The sequence below is a fragment of the Clytia hemisphaerica genome, unplaced genomic scaffold (genome assembly GCF_902728285.1).
Source record: "Clytia hemisphaerica strain Z4C2 unplaced genomic scaffold, Clytia hemisphaerica genome assembly, whole genome shotgun sequence".
NCBI classification, from domain to species: domain Eukaryota; kingdom Metazoa; phylum Cnidaria; class Hydrozoa; order Leptothecata; family Clytiidae; genus Clytia; species Clytia hemisphaerica.
In genome coordinates, this window is record NW_027103332.1 from 411,634 (window position 1) to 427,334 (window position 15,701).

At 35.9% G+C, this 15,701-nt stretch overlaps 1 protein-coding gene across 1 annotated transcript; it reads left to right on the plus strand.

Moving 5' to 3' along the window:
• The first annotated feature begins 319 nt into the window (after positions 1 to 319).
• Positions 320 to 14,150, plus strand: LOC136815589 (uncharacterized). The gene is made up of 2 exons (XM_067072044.1): positions 320 to 397; positions 1,002 to 14,150. The coding sequence occupies exons 1-2, from the start codon at positions 348 to 350 to the stop codon at positions 13,861 to 13,863; spliced, it is 12,912 nt and encodes a 4,303-aa protein (XP_066928145.1). The 5' UTR covers positions 320 to 347; the 3' UTR covers positions 13,864 to 14,150.
• The last annotated feature ends 1,551 nt before the right edge of the window (positions 14,151 to 15,701 follow it).

A 15,701-nucleotide genomic window follows, 5' to 3' on the forward strand; every position in this document is an offset into this window, starting at 1 on the left:
TCATTTGTGTTCCAAAAAGTGACAGACAAAAGTTTACCTAAATTCTGCTAAATTGAATAAAAGGACGCAAATAACCTAAATAGATGTGAAAGAAGTACCCAAGGGCTAAACCGTAAAGGAAGCTAATCAAAGATTAAAACATTTTTATTTTGCAAAAGTGTCATGCTAAGATTTGAGGAACGTAAATTGTACACATATCTATCAATTATTTAAAATCTCTCCCATACCGGCGATCTGAATGATTGTTTGTCAGGCTCAATATCGCTTTTGACCATAAAACGAATCAGCCAACTCAATTCAAAGTCACTTCTTTCTTTGAAAATGATTGAAGAGGTTCCGGTACGGTCATGACAAATATTTTGGGTTACCTTCTTTGGATTTTTATCTTCTATTCAAGGTGAGCATCACTTAACTTTACGTGTTCCTTATAATCAAGAGTCTATTTTTCGCCTTTGAATATACTTATGCTTATAGGAGAACCTTTGCAGAATATGTTTATTGTATGTATGTATAAGGTATTGCTTTAAGACGCATCGGGGCAGCAAATTTTTTTCCGTAAGCGGCCCAAGCCCTGATTTAGCGGCCCAAGACCTGAATTACCGGCCCAAGACCTGGGAAACTTTGCGATTTTTGAGACTTGCTTTTTTGCCATGATTTTAGAACTTATAGTGGCCCAAGACCTGAATTATTGGCCTAAAAAGTTATAAAAAACTAGTAGAACACATTTATCAAATAAGATCATTAAATTGAAGTACTTTTCCATGGGAATATAACGGTTTGATCATCTTCTTTTTCCAAAAAAGCAAGTCTCAAAAGTCGCAAAGTTTCCCAGGTCTTGGGCCGGTAATTCAGGTCTTGGGCCGCTAAATCAGGGCTTGGGCCGCTTACGGAAAAAAATTTGCATCGGGGCATAGGAGTAGTGCAGTAAAAATATTGCTGAAAATCCCAAAATATATTAAGTATAAGGAAAATTACAAATTGATAATTTTCTACTTCAATAGGACTGACTGTGCAGCTCCACAAGCAAAGAAAAAGATACAAGAAATCAGAGTTTCTTATTGCTCAGCGAAAGAATACCCGATCGAATTAGATGCTTATACGGACGTAGAGGATGGAGATTTAGGTGATGGGAAACTTACATTAGAGCTTTTGAATGCATCTGCTGAAAGTTTCGAAGCTGACGAAAAGAACCCAATACAATTGATTAATTCAACACTCTATATAATACCAGTGTTTGGGGAAACGCAACAAAAGAATGGCAAAACTGAAGAGGAGCGCTTTTACATTTTGAGGGTTAAGGATACAGAGGGATCGTTTGTCGATGATAATTTCAATATAGTTTTTTCTGGAAAACCGAAGGACGCCCAAGTCATTTTCAATTTTACACTAAAACATGTCCATTCAGAGGCTGCTTTGTCTTTTTATGACATTTACAACTTTTATGAAAACTTGGTATCTGAAAACCTTTGGAGCGGGAGAAGTTTAACGACAAGATCAATCTCCATTGGAAAGAATAGAACAGAACTTGAAATAATTGACTGCGACATCGACGCTAGCACATGCGAGACAAGGCTCATCGAACAGCATATCAACAAAATTAAAGATCAAAATCTCATCCCTACTTACACTCGTAACGTTGAAAATCTCAGAAAAACTATTGAAGTTGAAGTCATATCATTTAAGTGGAGAGCAATTAGCTCTAATTGCATCGCTGCAATCAAACCTGTCGATTCCATTGGAACAAACAAAAATGCTGGATTTTGGACGTATGACGAGAAAACGGTCAGATATACACTGAATCAAACGAAAGTGATTGAAATTGCTATGCCAAATAATGCATTGACGCGGGAAGATATCAATCCATCTGAATTGACAATTGCTGTCAGGGAACTCAATCAGGATATCAAGATAATAGATTTTTGTGGATCACAAATTGAAAACGATCAATGGAAAATATATTTGCTTGCAACTGATGCGTTTTATGAGTATTTATCAAGACCACTTGACGGAAAATTTGACATCTCGCCAATTATAGCGAGTCCAACTGTAGAGGGTAGATTATACGGACAGGTTATTATTTCAATGCATGCAAGGTTTTTGGAAGATCTAATGGGCACAAATTATGCTTTCATTTTGAGCAAAAGTACACGACCAGTGAACAAATACAAGGTTACTTTTTATATGTACGTAAATGAAATTTCTAATTGGATCTTTCCAAAACAGATACAGCTGTTTCTCACCAAATTACACAGAGTGTTTGGGTCCGAATACAAAGACTTGATATACATAAATTATTATACTATCAAAGAATTTCAAAGCAGAAATGGTTATGCCGAGATCCAGTGGAGTTTACTGTTGGATTATTGCAATTTCCCTATGATCGAGTTTCTGCGAACAAAAATGTTTGTCGATGGAAACAATCAAAACATAACCCAAGAACTGATCAATGAAATGAACGAAGAGTTTCGCATCGAGAAAATTATAGAAAACGTGACAAGCTGTACTTTGAATCCTCCAGTTCAAATCAGACCAATTCGTCCAATTACCCTCTCTTACTGTGGCGTAACAGTTTATCGAATAGAAAATAATACTTTTAAAGATGAAGACGGCGATTTGTCAAAACTTGACGTTCAACTTCAAGATGAGCAAGGGAGAAAGCTCACAGGCACTGACATTATTCAATTCGACGACGCAACTAAGATCATCTATGGATTGCTACCTTCGACATACAATCCACCACTCCAGAGAGAAATCACATATAAATTAGTAGTCACTGATTCATCAAACCTTTCTACAGAAACTGTCGTTAAATTTATTGTGTCGGATGATTCAAAAACAATCCCTTACAGTATCTCCATAACAACCAAGTTCACGGCAGAGTCAACAAGCTTCAACCATAGTCCAGGATTGGCATTAGCTTTTAAAGTTGGTAACTATTTTGGTGATAACGACAATGGATTTTCTATGGTCAGCTCACAAACTTCTTCTGATGGGAATCAAGTCATAAAGTTCGGAAATTGTACATGGTCGACACCTCAATGTGACTTTGTTAACTTAAATTTTTACAAAAACAAACTTCTGGCCACATCAACATCCTTGAACGCACTTCTTGATTTGAAACCAGAATTTGAAGTGTTGAATGTGGAAGAAGTTATCAAACCTCCCTGTGACAAGGACAATCCACCAGAAGTCTCAAATCCTTTACAAGATTTGTCAGTTACAACTTGTGCAACGTTTATTTTCAACATTCCTGCTAATACCTTCAATGATGTCGAACAAGGAAATACAAGGAATCTGGATGTTTCCATTCATTTTTCTGGACTGCAATTCGGACAAACAGAAATGTTACATTTTCAGGAGACAACTCAAATCATAGCAATTGTTGCATCAGAAAGTGATTTAAATAGCTACAATTTTGAATTGAAAACCACTGATATTGGTGGAAATCAAGCTATCGACTCTTTTATTGTCCAAGTTCAAAAAGAGGAGAAGGAGCCGTCCCATATCTTCACATTTCAGTTCAGAATTCTCAAAAATGACTTTCAAAATTATGTAGAGCTGTACAGTTTCGTTCGTCGAAGGTTCAAAGAATTTTTTGGTGACAGAGAAACCGATAATACTTTTCAAATTTTCAAAACTGAAAAAGTATCATCTGGTTATGGGAAAGATTCTGTGCACATTATTGAATGGTCCAACTGTACAATAACAAGAGATGAATGCAAAAATGAAAAAATAGAACGTCTCAAATCGCATGTGTTCGATGGAGATGCGATTAAAGATGAATTCAGACAATCGTTCCAAACAGACTTTTTCATTCTGGCTTTATCTTTCAAATTATTTGGTGTTTGTGATGTTGACCCACCATTTGTTGAAAATCCGATTCCCGACCAAAACCTTGGGTTTTGTGGACCGTTGATTTATCAGATTCCAGAAAGCACATTCAAAGATTCAAATGACGGAAACACAAGGGCTTTGCAACTAAAGATGACTTTGGAGAATGGTGAGCAGATTCCGGACACTTTCTTCATTCAATTCAATGAAGAGGAGCAGACGATCTATGGAATTTTGGTGGATAAAAACAATGACAACTTGCCAAGTGTGGTTTCATTGAAAATAACAGCAGAAAATGCAGGAATGAAATTTGCTGAAACATCATTCAAAATCTTTATTACTAAAAACAAGAAAGCGTTTAGTGTGACCTTCAAAATGAGATATGCTAGGCCTAAACAGCTTGATACAGTGGATAATCTAGTTAAAACATCAAAACTGTTGACCGAATACTTGGAATGGAATATAGACGATTTTTATGGCTATAAATACAGCACCTTTGGGAAGCTCACTTCTTTTACATTTTCAACATGCAAAGCAAAGTTCTCTCCCTGTGATAGGAAAGTCATTGAAGCAGTTGAAAGTAAAGCTATTGAAAATGGCCAACCAAGCGAATCACTTAAATCATCAATGAGCGTTCAGTTGCAAGTTCAAAATTTTCAAAAAGTAAGAATAGGAGACGAGTGTATTCCAAAAAATAAACCAGAATACGTCAAACCATTTCAACCATTCACCATCGAAACATGCAAAACGTTTCGAAGAAATTTTGACTCGAAATCATTCGTGGATGAAGAAGACGTAAAATTGACTTATTTGGTGACAAAAATTGATAACAATTTCGTGAACGCCGAGTCCTCATGGATTTCAGTAGATTCTTCAAGTCACCAGTTCATTGGCATCGTCCCAACAAACATCTTCTCGGCTACACAAAGCTTGAAATACAATGTCAGTGTTCGAGCAATCGACTCAAACAACATGCATGCCGATGGTGACGTTCTAGTTACGGTTAGAAGGGCTCAAATCAACTCTTTTTATATCTTCGAAAGTAAAATCAAACTAAAAGACAGCCAACTCACGAGTCCAATTGATATCAAAATGAAGTTTTCTGACGGGGTCAACAGATTCTTTGGTTCCGACGCAGCTATGAGTATTTCAGGTTTTGAAGCAAATAATGACATTTACAGGATTCGATGGCAAAACTGTCTAATGGTGACATCTTGCATTAACGAAGCTGCTCTTCAAATTTTGAAAAGTAACATCATACAAGGAGAAAACCAACCAGTTCAAGACTTCAGTGACGCTTTGTCAGAATTCGACGTATTGGAGATTGGTCTCAATATCGCAGATGTTTGTAAAACAGATATTAACCCACCAACTTCAAAAGACAACCCTTTAGAAGTTCATTTACCGATTTGTGGAGGATTTGTGTATCAGATTCCAGTGGACCAGTTTACAGACACAGAAGATGGAAATACGAGAAGTCTTGATGTTTTTCTGACAACAGATACAGACATTGAAGTCAACATTGTATACAACTGGATGGCATATGATGTAACAAAACAAACACTGACAGGGTATCCAACCTTGTTCGAAGCTACTCTTTTCAATCAAGAGAAGAAGAAACTCATTTTAACAGCTCGTGATAAAACTGGTCTAACATCAAAAGTTGACCTAGTTATTATATTCGAGGAGATCAACGAACCAAAGTTTTTCTATGTGGTTGGTATGACAACACAAGAAACGAGCGAGATGAAAAAAAATTTCGAACTATCAGTAAAAATAGCACAATTCTTAAATGGTAGTCACAAAGACATTGGGGTCAAAAGTATAACAAAAGAGAAGTTTATATTTTTTAATTGTACAATGACTTTTATCCCTTGCCATTGGGCAGCCTCGAATCAAATCCTTACGAAGTTAGGTGAGAAAAACCGTCCGAATGAAGTACTCAAAACATTGCTATTACCGAAATATGATATTTTATATGTTGCTGGTGAATATGATCTTCCTTGTAGCGAAGATGCTGTGAATCCACCTATTCTCAAATTTGAACTAGAAACGATTTCAATTAGTATGTGTAGATGGATGGATTTCGTGGTGCCAGAAAATACATTTTATGATTTGGAGGATGGAAATACAAGAAAACTTCAACTCAGCTTTCAGTCTACCTTGAGTCAGCCATTTGATAACTGGATATTATTCAAACAGCAAGACCAAAAGTTCCATATCAATACATTGGCAAATGTGGCAATAAACCAGCCTGCTGAAGGATATTCATTCTCAGTCATTGCAACGGATTCTTCGTCAAGAACAGCTTCAACCGAGATGAAAATAAAAATCACTGGTCCTTTCAGTATCCTCGAAGAATGTAAATTGAAAATGTCATTAACCATTCTTAATCAACTAACTATGAGCTCAATTTCTCTGATGAGAATGCTGATTTCGAAGATGGCCATCTACTTCCAAATCAAAACTGAAGAAATTGGAGCGGTAGATTTTCAAATAGATTCACAAATGAAACAAGTAACATTCTTCTGGTCTTTTTGTTCTGATGTCTACAGGAGAGTTGAATATCAGACTAATTCAAAAGCACTCATGGTTGACTACTACAACTTCATTGTGAAAATACTGTTAAAACTTTATCAAAACGATCGTAAAACGATTCGCAGCGAGTTCCTCCAGTCGTTTGGCAGTGAAATTCAAGTCAACGAAGTCATTCCTATGTTTAGTGGAAGATGTCAAAACTTACCACCTATTGTGTATCCTGGAACAGCGTCTCTGCAAATGGATGTTTATTACTACGGGTATTCAAGCCAAATCTACCAAAATACAATATTTTACGACTTTGAGGATGGATGGACTTATTCTTTGCATGTCACAATGAGGAATTCTAATCGCGCAAGTTTGTTCATTGACAGTTGGATTAACGTGGACAATGTTTCATATAACATTTATGCAGTTGCAAATTCCTTTGTTAGATCACTCACCACCTACAGTTTCACATATTATCTTTACGCCCAAGACTCTGGTGGACTTGAAACAAATATCGCAATCACTGTGAATATAATCAAGAGTACTCTCAACTTATCTCCATTCAGATTTTCCTTTATCTATATTTATAGAGGATCACCAGGTCAAGTCTTTGTCAGCCAAACAGTATACTTAATACAAAAGTTCAAGCTTCATTACACCATTACTTCAAATCAAATCGTCACTTTTAGCTACACTGTGACTTATGGGAATTTGAATTATCGCCTGATGATCTGGTCTGTATTGCAACAAGATTGTCAATCAAACATCTATCTTTCTACAGCAAGCATGAGATCTCTCTCAGATGGATCACTCAATCAAAACTTTGTCAAACAATTTAGAGACTTTATGGATTTAAAGAATATTTTAATCAGCACAACATGCCAGCCAAAGACAGAAGTCGTGATCAATTATAACATAACCTTACCACAGATAACATTCTGTCAAGTTTTTTCTTATCAACTTAAATATGACCTATTCTATGACCCTGTCGACGGAGGGATGTCAAATATGCAACTTCAACTAATGAATGAGAATGGAATGCTTGTCTCAAAATCATCCTGGCTTCAAATAAATCCAACATCTTTACAATTATACGGTGTTGCGATTAGACGAAACTATCGTCGATTGGCGTCCCAAAAATTTCAACTTAAGGTCACCAATGGCAGAGGAGTCACAAATAGCTTAGCCTTTGAAGCAGTCATCAGTGATGAACCTTTCACGACAGATTGTCCAATCACAATGAGTTTCACTTACAAATACTTGACAGAAAGCACACAGAATATCGATGTCTTAACAGAGATGATCAGAATGCTGCAAAAATATTACAACGATCAAGAAGTAAACATCAAAGTTCTCAGTTTTCAAAGAGTGGATTCGACTTTTACAATGGTTTGGAGTAACTGTTCCAGCTCATTCAGATCAACCACTCTTTCTACAGCCAAGAATGGATACACAGAAGAAAATCGCCAAAAGATCAAATTTGTTTTTGACCACATTTACATAAACGGCCAAATCAAACAAGAATTTCAAACCTTTATGAGCCAATGGAGTTTGCTGATTTCTTTTGTATCTGTCAGTTACTGTTGTATTGAGAAAGGACCAGTAGCTAAAGAGAATGAAATTCGTTTGAATGTCGACTATTGCAAACCAGTTAATTACATCATTCCCGAAGACATGTTCAACGATGAATGTGATGGTTCTACACGAAACTTGCAAATGAAATTATTTTATGCGAATAACCAAGAAATCGATAGTAATGAATGGATCCAACTTAATAAGGAGCAAGCAATATTTGGGATCGTCACAGAGGTAGTCAAGATGAACTCTCCTCAAAACGGATACAGATATCTTTTAAAAGCATTCGATTATTCTGGCAGATCAACAAGTATCAGTGTGATTGTAAACATCATTGGAAATATACCAGATTATGAAGCTTATTTTGTGACAGGATATTCAAATACTAACAATGAAATGGTTTCAACTACACAAATACTCTACGAAACCTACCAGCATTTGGTAGGGATGATTGATTCACAAAACCAAGTTGACTCTCCCAACATATTTATCAAAGAATTTCAATACCCAGAGGTTATCATATGGACCAAATGTGAATTATCTGAATGTGACCATGGAAAAGTTACTAGCATTTTAGACAAATTCCAAATCCAAAGATATGACGCAATACCAAATACTAAATTCATCAAATCAGCATCCTCTCAAATGACACCCTACTGGATTCAATCATTCATCTTTAACCAACAGTGTGGTTCTGGGATCATTATCATAACAGTTAACCCAGAAATTCCGAAGGAAGAAAACAAAAGTAACTGTGAAATATTCACTTACCATATCCCTTCAAATCTCTTCGTTGCATCTACACAGATGGATTCCAGGAACTTCGTGATGACAGCACGATTTGTTGGTGGTCAAAGCATCACAACTTCATCATTGATTCAATTCAATCAAGCAAAGCAAACATTTTATGGGTATGCAGTCTCATACCTAATGCAATCTTCATCTTTTCAAATGGAAGTGACTGCAACTCATCCACAAAGTGGACAAAAAACTTCAACTGGAATCAAGATCAACTTTCCGAACAAAACAATAACTGACAATCTAAATGAAACCATCTGCCTTATAAATACGACCTTGATATCAAAATACCGAGCAGTCTATCCTGATGTTGATATATTGTCAAAGTTTTCTCAATTGATTACAAGCTACATAAAAACATCCAATATCGAAATCGTGTGGTACAAACGGCAACCATTAGACAACTCTGTCTGGTCAATACTTTGGACAGATTGCTTTGCTCTATATACTTTCTATCAAAATAAAAATGGTATCCAATATTTCAACACCATGAGGACAACCATAAGCAGTCTTATTCAATCAAATGGTGAATTAAATCAAGACTTCCAACAGTTCTTACAAAAGTACGAATTTTTCAAGTTCATAAATATCACGACAACTGAAGGTTGTGGAGAGCCTCCAAATACACCACCTGACCCAAAAACACCAGTAGAAGTTCTTATGCCAGATTGTGGTGCTTTCGAAATTCCATTAGAAGAGGATGCTTTTGTGGATGGTATAAATGGAAAAACAAGGAATCTGGTTGTAGAGATGATGTTCGTAAATGGAAAAGCTGTTCCTGAAGATCACTGGATAGTTCTCAATAAGACTCAATTCTTCGTGGGCTCTGTGAATAAAGAAAGCATTGAAAATCAGCCTGAAGGAGGATATGAATTTAAGCTCGTAGCTACAGACAGTGGAGGATTGTCATCAACTATGAAAATGAAAGTCAAACATTCTGGAAAACAACTACCTAATCCAGGCTACAATTTTAATGTTGTTGGAACAATTGCAGAAGATTTTCAAAGTGAGGTTATTTCAGTGATCAAAATAGAAATCCTTAAGGCCGTTAGCAACTATGTTCGACCAAACCAAGTAGAAGCCTACAAAACATTTTACTTCCAAACCTTCAATGTTGGTGATAAAATACGTTTTACAGTATCCCAATGCAAAGAATGTGACCCATTCCAAATTGCACCATTTGAGCTGATGGATAAGTCAAAAGCAGAAAGTATATTTGAGAGCATCGTAAACGTCGAAGATGCAAACGCTGAAATATTCGATTCGAAGTGCGGCGGAATTTACCCATATAATCCTCCTTTTGAATTATTAAAGGTGAAATATTGTGAATATTATAGATACAGCTTCGTCCAGCAGTTTGGTGAATATCTTAAAAATCAACTTGATTATAAACTCACTGACAAAAATGGAAACGAATTTCCTCGTGATTATTTCCTGTATTTCAACAAAGATGAATTAACTGTTGAAGCTTTCCCAACAACACAAATCTGGAATGATGCCCCAACAATCTATGAATCTCATTTCCTTGTATTTTTCGCGTTTCAACCAAATACCCCAGCCAAATACTTCTACAATCTAACGGTACCAGAGGTTAAAACTTTTCCGAAGACAGCTGATTATTCAATAGTGATTCAAACATTGGAAAGTCAAGATTTACCAGACGGTTATTTCATCAGTAAAGCACTAAATAACATTCGAAAGATCGTCAATGATAACGGGGGAAATCTAACGTTTTACAATTTTCAGAGACTTTCGACGGACCCGTTTCAATACAGAATTGATTGGAAAATTTGCATTGTTGGTAAAAAATGTGACAGCAGCTTTTTGAAGAATATAACTGAAAAACTACTGAATAATGAACTTCAACCATCAGATGATATAGTAGCAGCATTTTCTCCTGATAGCATACAAAACATTGAAACGGAATGTGAAAACCGACCTCCTACAGCTATGAAAAACTACACAATAGTGATCAAATCATGCGGGCATTTCATCTATCAGCTTCCAAGGAGTCTGGCCAAAGATGAAGAAGACGGAGATTTATATTCAATGTCCATTCAATTGAAAAACAAGGATGGATCTTCACTTGATAGAACGTCCTGGGTGCAACTTAACGAAGAGACGAAATCTATAATAGCAATACCTACTGCTAAAGTTTATGAAAGTCTACTCCAAACACCGTTAAACTTTCTTTTACTCATCGCCGATACTGAAGGAAAGTCGATAGAAACAATTCTCATATTGACTGGCGAGGAAAAATCAAGCGATTCTTATTACAGTACAACGATAACTTTCCAGAATAATTTGGGCACCAATGCTCCTTTTGTTGAAATTCAAATAGTGATCCTGCGCAACATTGCTTCCATGAATAGCAGTAATTCTTTGGATGATTATCGCTTAGTTGACTTTAAAAAGCTTGCAAGTGATGAAAGCAGTTATCAAATGATCTATTCCATTTGTAAAATTGACGAAACTGTCTGTCTTCCTGAAGATAATGAAATCAAAACATCCGAGAAACAATTACAAAACGACGATGGAAATCCATCGTCAGAATTGGTGGACAAACTTTCTCCTGACATTCTGCTCAAAGACATTCAGTTTACCAAGCGGTACACCATTGACGAAGTCCCAAAAACAGCAGAAGATTCTATTAAACTGGCAGTCGATTCTTGTTGTCATAGCAGATTGTATTGTTTAGAAAATGACATTTTTGTCGACAAAGAAGACGGGGACATAAAAAACTTGAAATTGTCTTTGATGAGAAGAGATACTTCACCAAACAGCGATTTTGTTGGATTAGTTGATGATTGCATTTACGTTGTGTCTTATCAAAACTTTCTTCCAGGTATTTACAATTTCGTTTTGGAAGCTCAAGACAAATGCAACAACACTAAACCTATCAATATTGAAGTTGAAGTTTTGAAGAAATGCAAAGACGAGTTTGGTGTTGAATTTTCTGTCGACATCGAGAAACCAGCAGGAGAAAAAATTGATCAAAAAGATGTGTACCGCATCAAGAGTGAGCTAGAAAAATACTTCAGTACTGAAGATAATATTGCAGTAATTAGCAAAGAGCAAACATCTGGCAAATACACCCTAAATCTGGGGTATTGTACCTTGGATATCAATGCATGTGACTTGAAGTCAGTTGAAGAAATTATCTCCAAATTGGACGAGAATGGCGAATCAGAACTTACAAGCATTTTAAAAATTATGAATATAGAGCTACAAGACATCAATATAGAGAGAAAAGGGGATTGCACAAAGCCCCCTTTTCCACCTCCAGAATCGAAACTCGAAAAATTGGAATTCAACGTAACATATTGTGAGCATATGGACGTCAAAATGGCTGAAGACACATTCTTCAACCAGGAAGGATTGTCAACTCGAGATTTTCAGTTGCAATTATTGAAGGTAGATGGCAAAGATGTTGGGAAAGATTCTTGGATTCAATTGAATAAAACATCACAATCAATTTATGGATATATTAGATTCAGTGACAACCAAAACCAACCCAAAGCCTTCAACTATACGTTGTTTGTGAGGAAAAACGAGCAGGACCGTGGATTGAAAGTACCTCTTTGTGTTTATGTCATTGGTGAAGAGCCTGTTCTCGACTATCAAATGAATATCAAGTCCACAATCTTAGGTGATCCTTCAATACCTAACGTGTATTACGAAATAGAAATTATTAAATTGCTCGCAAGCTTTTTTGGAAGAGGACCGCTCAATAATTTGGGACTAGCTCGCTCATCAAGCTCGTTGAATGAAATTGAAAGTTTTAAATTCAGCTTTTGCAACGCAAGGAAGAAATCATGTGATTGTGTTTTAATTAGAGAGACGCAATCAAAATCTACTGATGGAAATGGTATAAGTTCCATATCGAACGATTTGTTTCTATTTAGAGAGGCAGAAACAATAGTTCAAGGGAAATGTTCCGAATCTAAAGCTCCAGTTATCAATAAAGATATAATCGATTTCATTCAGCTAAGAAAAGGTGAGATTTTCGAGGTTTCCGTACCAGAAAATGCTTTTACGGACGATGAAGATGGAGGTATGTCAAACCTGACACTGTGTATAAAAGATAATCAAAATCGCCAGCTCGACAAAACAAGTTGGATGAAAGTGAACCAGGAGAAGATATGCGGTGTATACACACTGAACGAACAGCGAAATCAAATTTCGACTAATAAACTTGAGAAATTCAATTTAGTTGCTAAAGATGGCTGTGGAAAAGAGGCTTATAATACATTTACTGTCATCCTTCAAGAAAGTGAAATCAAAGCGAGTGCTTCATACTGTTTAATAATAGATGAAAACATTGAACAGTTTAAGAAAGACTGTTCAAAAGTAGAAAATATCGTTGAAATAATCGCTGAGAAGTTTATAATCCCTGAATCTGATGTTATTATTACAAAGATAATATCAAAAGATGAAAACAAGACACAATTTGAGTGGCAAATCCCCAATAGTAATGACATAACTTGTACAGTTCAAGAAAAATCTTCAAAACATATCTTACCAAATGGAAATGTAGATAATGATTTTGTTCTGCAACTTGACAAAGTTAATGTCAAAGTTGAAGAAATTCTGATTAAGTGCGTGTCAACTGATACAATAAAGACGCCAGATAAGAGCGAATTTCCATGGTGGGTTATCATTCTGCTCATAGTTATACTCGTTCTGCTCTTTCTTATTTGGTGCTTGTGGTTGTTCATACCAAGATGCTGCAAAGAAAACTGTTGTTTGTCTTTGTTTTGTGAAAGATGTTGTACCAAGTCTGGCAGGTTTTCCTCGCTTAATAATGAAAATGATCCTGATTATGACGAGAATAAAGAACCAATTGTTGACTCTGACTCTATTGATGGGATGCCCATGGTTTACACCAAATTTAACAAAGAGTCAGACACCAGTTCAAATCCAAGCACCAAAGGAGAGCTAGTTGATGGGAAATTTTCGAAACCAAAGAGGACGAAACATCTATGGATTCTGGTCAATTTTCAGATCCACTTGAGCTACCGCCACTATATGATCATCAACATGGTTATATTGATTCACCGGGAAATATTCAAACATCTACTACAAAAACAATCACAAACAAGAGAACGACTGGACGAGATTTCAATCGCATAGATGAGCGTGATGTTAAATTAGATTTCAACACACATCGAACTGATCAAATAGATCAAGGTCACCAGAAAAGTCAAGCTTTCTATGAATCTTGGAAAGACCCTCAACAAACAAACACTGATTATCAATCAATTCGCTATGTCAATAGACAATACAAAAATAATCAAACACCTCCTGGATACATAGAAGAGTTTTATAACGATAATCGGCAAGCGACCATAGGCTCGTACGCTGGCTTCAATAACTATGAAGAGAGAAGATACAACGAGCAAAGAAGAGCTCGAAGAGCTCGAAGAGCTAAAATTAAAAGAGGTGACGATCATCTTCTTGTAAGAAGAAATAAAAGCAATAGAATAGAGAATGAAGATCGCTACCGCCGAAACTACCACATTATTGACGAAAGAAATTTGCGTCAAAACCTATCTTATGGAAATGATCATTCCGAACAAGTCACTGTTACTCTTTCAAAATTGCTGTTCAATAAATATCTGAGGGAGCAAAACCTGAAGGTTCAACAGAACAGTAAATACAAAAGATATTACACCAAGAAACGGAGCCGCAACGTGGATGCTTTGGTAGACAATAGATATATGAGTTCAGGTCGGAACAACATATATTGCGTACATTCACCTGGTACATCATCTTCAAATGACATTTATATTGCAGACACTGCAACTGGTTATACGTCAGACACAAGTGATAGAAATTTTTATATCATGCGACGAAAGAAACAGACTGGTGACGTAAATAGTAAAAATCAAGCCAAAATACATTATATTCGTAAAAGAAGGGCTTCGAGCTCTGAAGTTTAGAACTTTTGAAATTAAAAATGTCTAAAAAAAATGTAAATAATTTTGCACTTTCCTAGCAAGCACTGCCGGATCAGGGAAGAAAAAAATCGGTGGAGAATGACCGAAGTTGACCAAATTTTTCCCCGACTTTTCATTACCCAAAAAAAATATTTTCAACGAAATTTTGAATTCCCAAAATGCTTTCCCAGGGGTTAGTTTTATTACTTTTGATAGATAGGCTAATTCTTTTTGTCCCATTTTCGCTATAACCCCCAAAATGTGGTAGGTTTATTTTTATGGCTTTAAATGTAGTACTGTAAATGTAAATGTTGATATGTTTTGAATTGGATTAACTATAACAGTAAATCTTAGAAATATTTTAATTTGTAGGAAAATAATTTTCAAAAGATTTTGTTATCCCGAAAATTGTATTCTTTCGATTCTTTCCCCAGAATGTAGGTGATTTTCATTGAAAAAACTAATTTAAGTTTAAATTTAATGTCCTGACATAATGAGTAACATGTAACAGTATGATCTGAAATAACTTTAATCATGAAGTTGAACTATCATTAGGGCTATAAGTGATAGTTATCACACGGTAAAGAGTACAATATGGGATATATTTTTCGAGTTCAGATTTTTCGTTATATTTAGGCGAGGAAAATATAGAAAACTCTGAACGAGAAAAACATATCTAATATTGTACGAGTAAAGTGTGATAACTGGTTTATTGTCAACTTGAAAAATATCAACAAACTTTTCTCTCTCCGTTTGTCTCTTCTTTGTTTTTTTTACTTCCTGTATTTTGGTGAAATCAACATCAAAACATTCGATTCTTCGAAAATGATTCGAATGGTTATTAAAATGGCATACTATAAAAGTCGGACCCGGACCTTGGACCCTGACCCCGGACCCTATTTTGGACCCAAGATAGGACCTCAAATCGGACCCTAATTCGGACCCCCATCTAAAAAGTCGGACCTCCATCTAAAAAAGTCGGACCCCCATCTAAAAAAGTCGGACCCCCATCTAAAAAAGTCGGACCCCCAT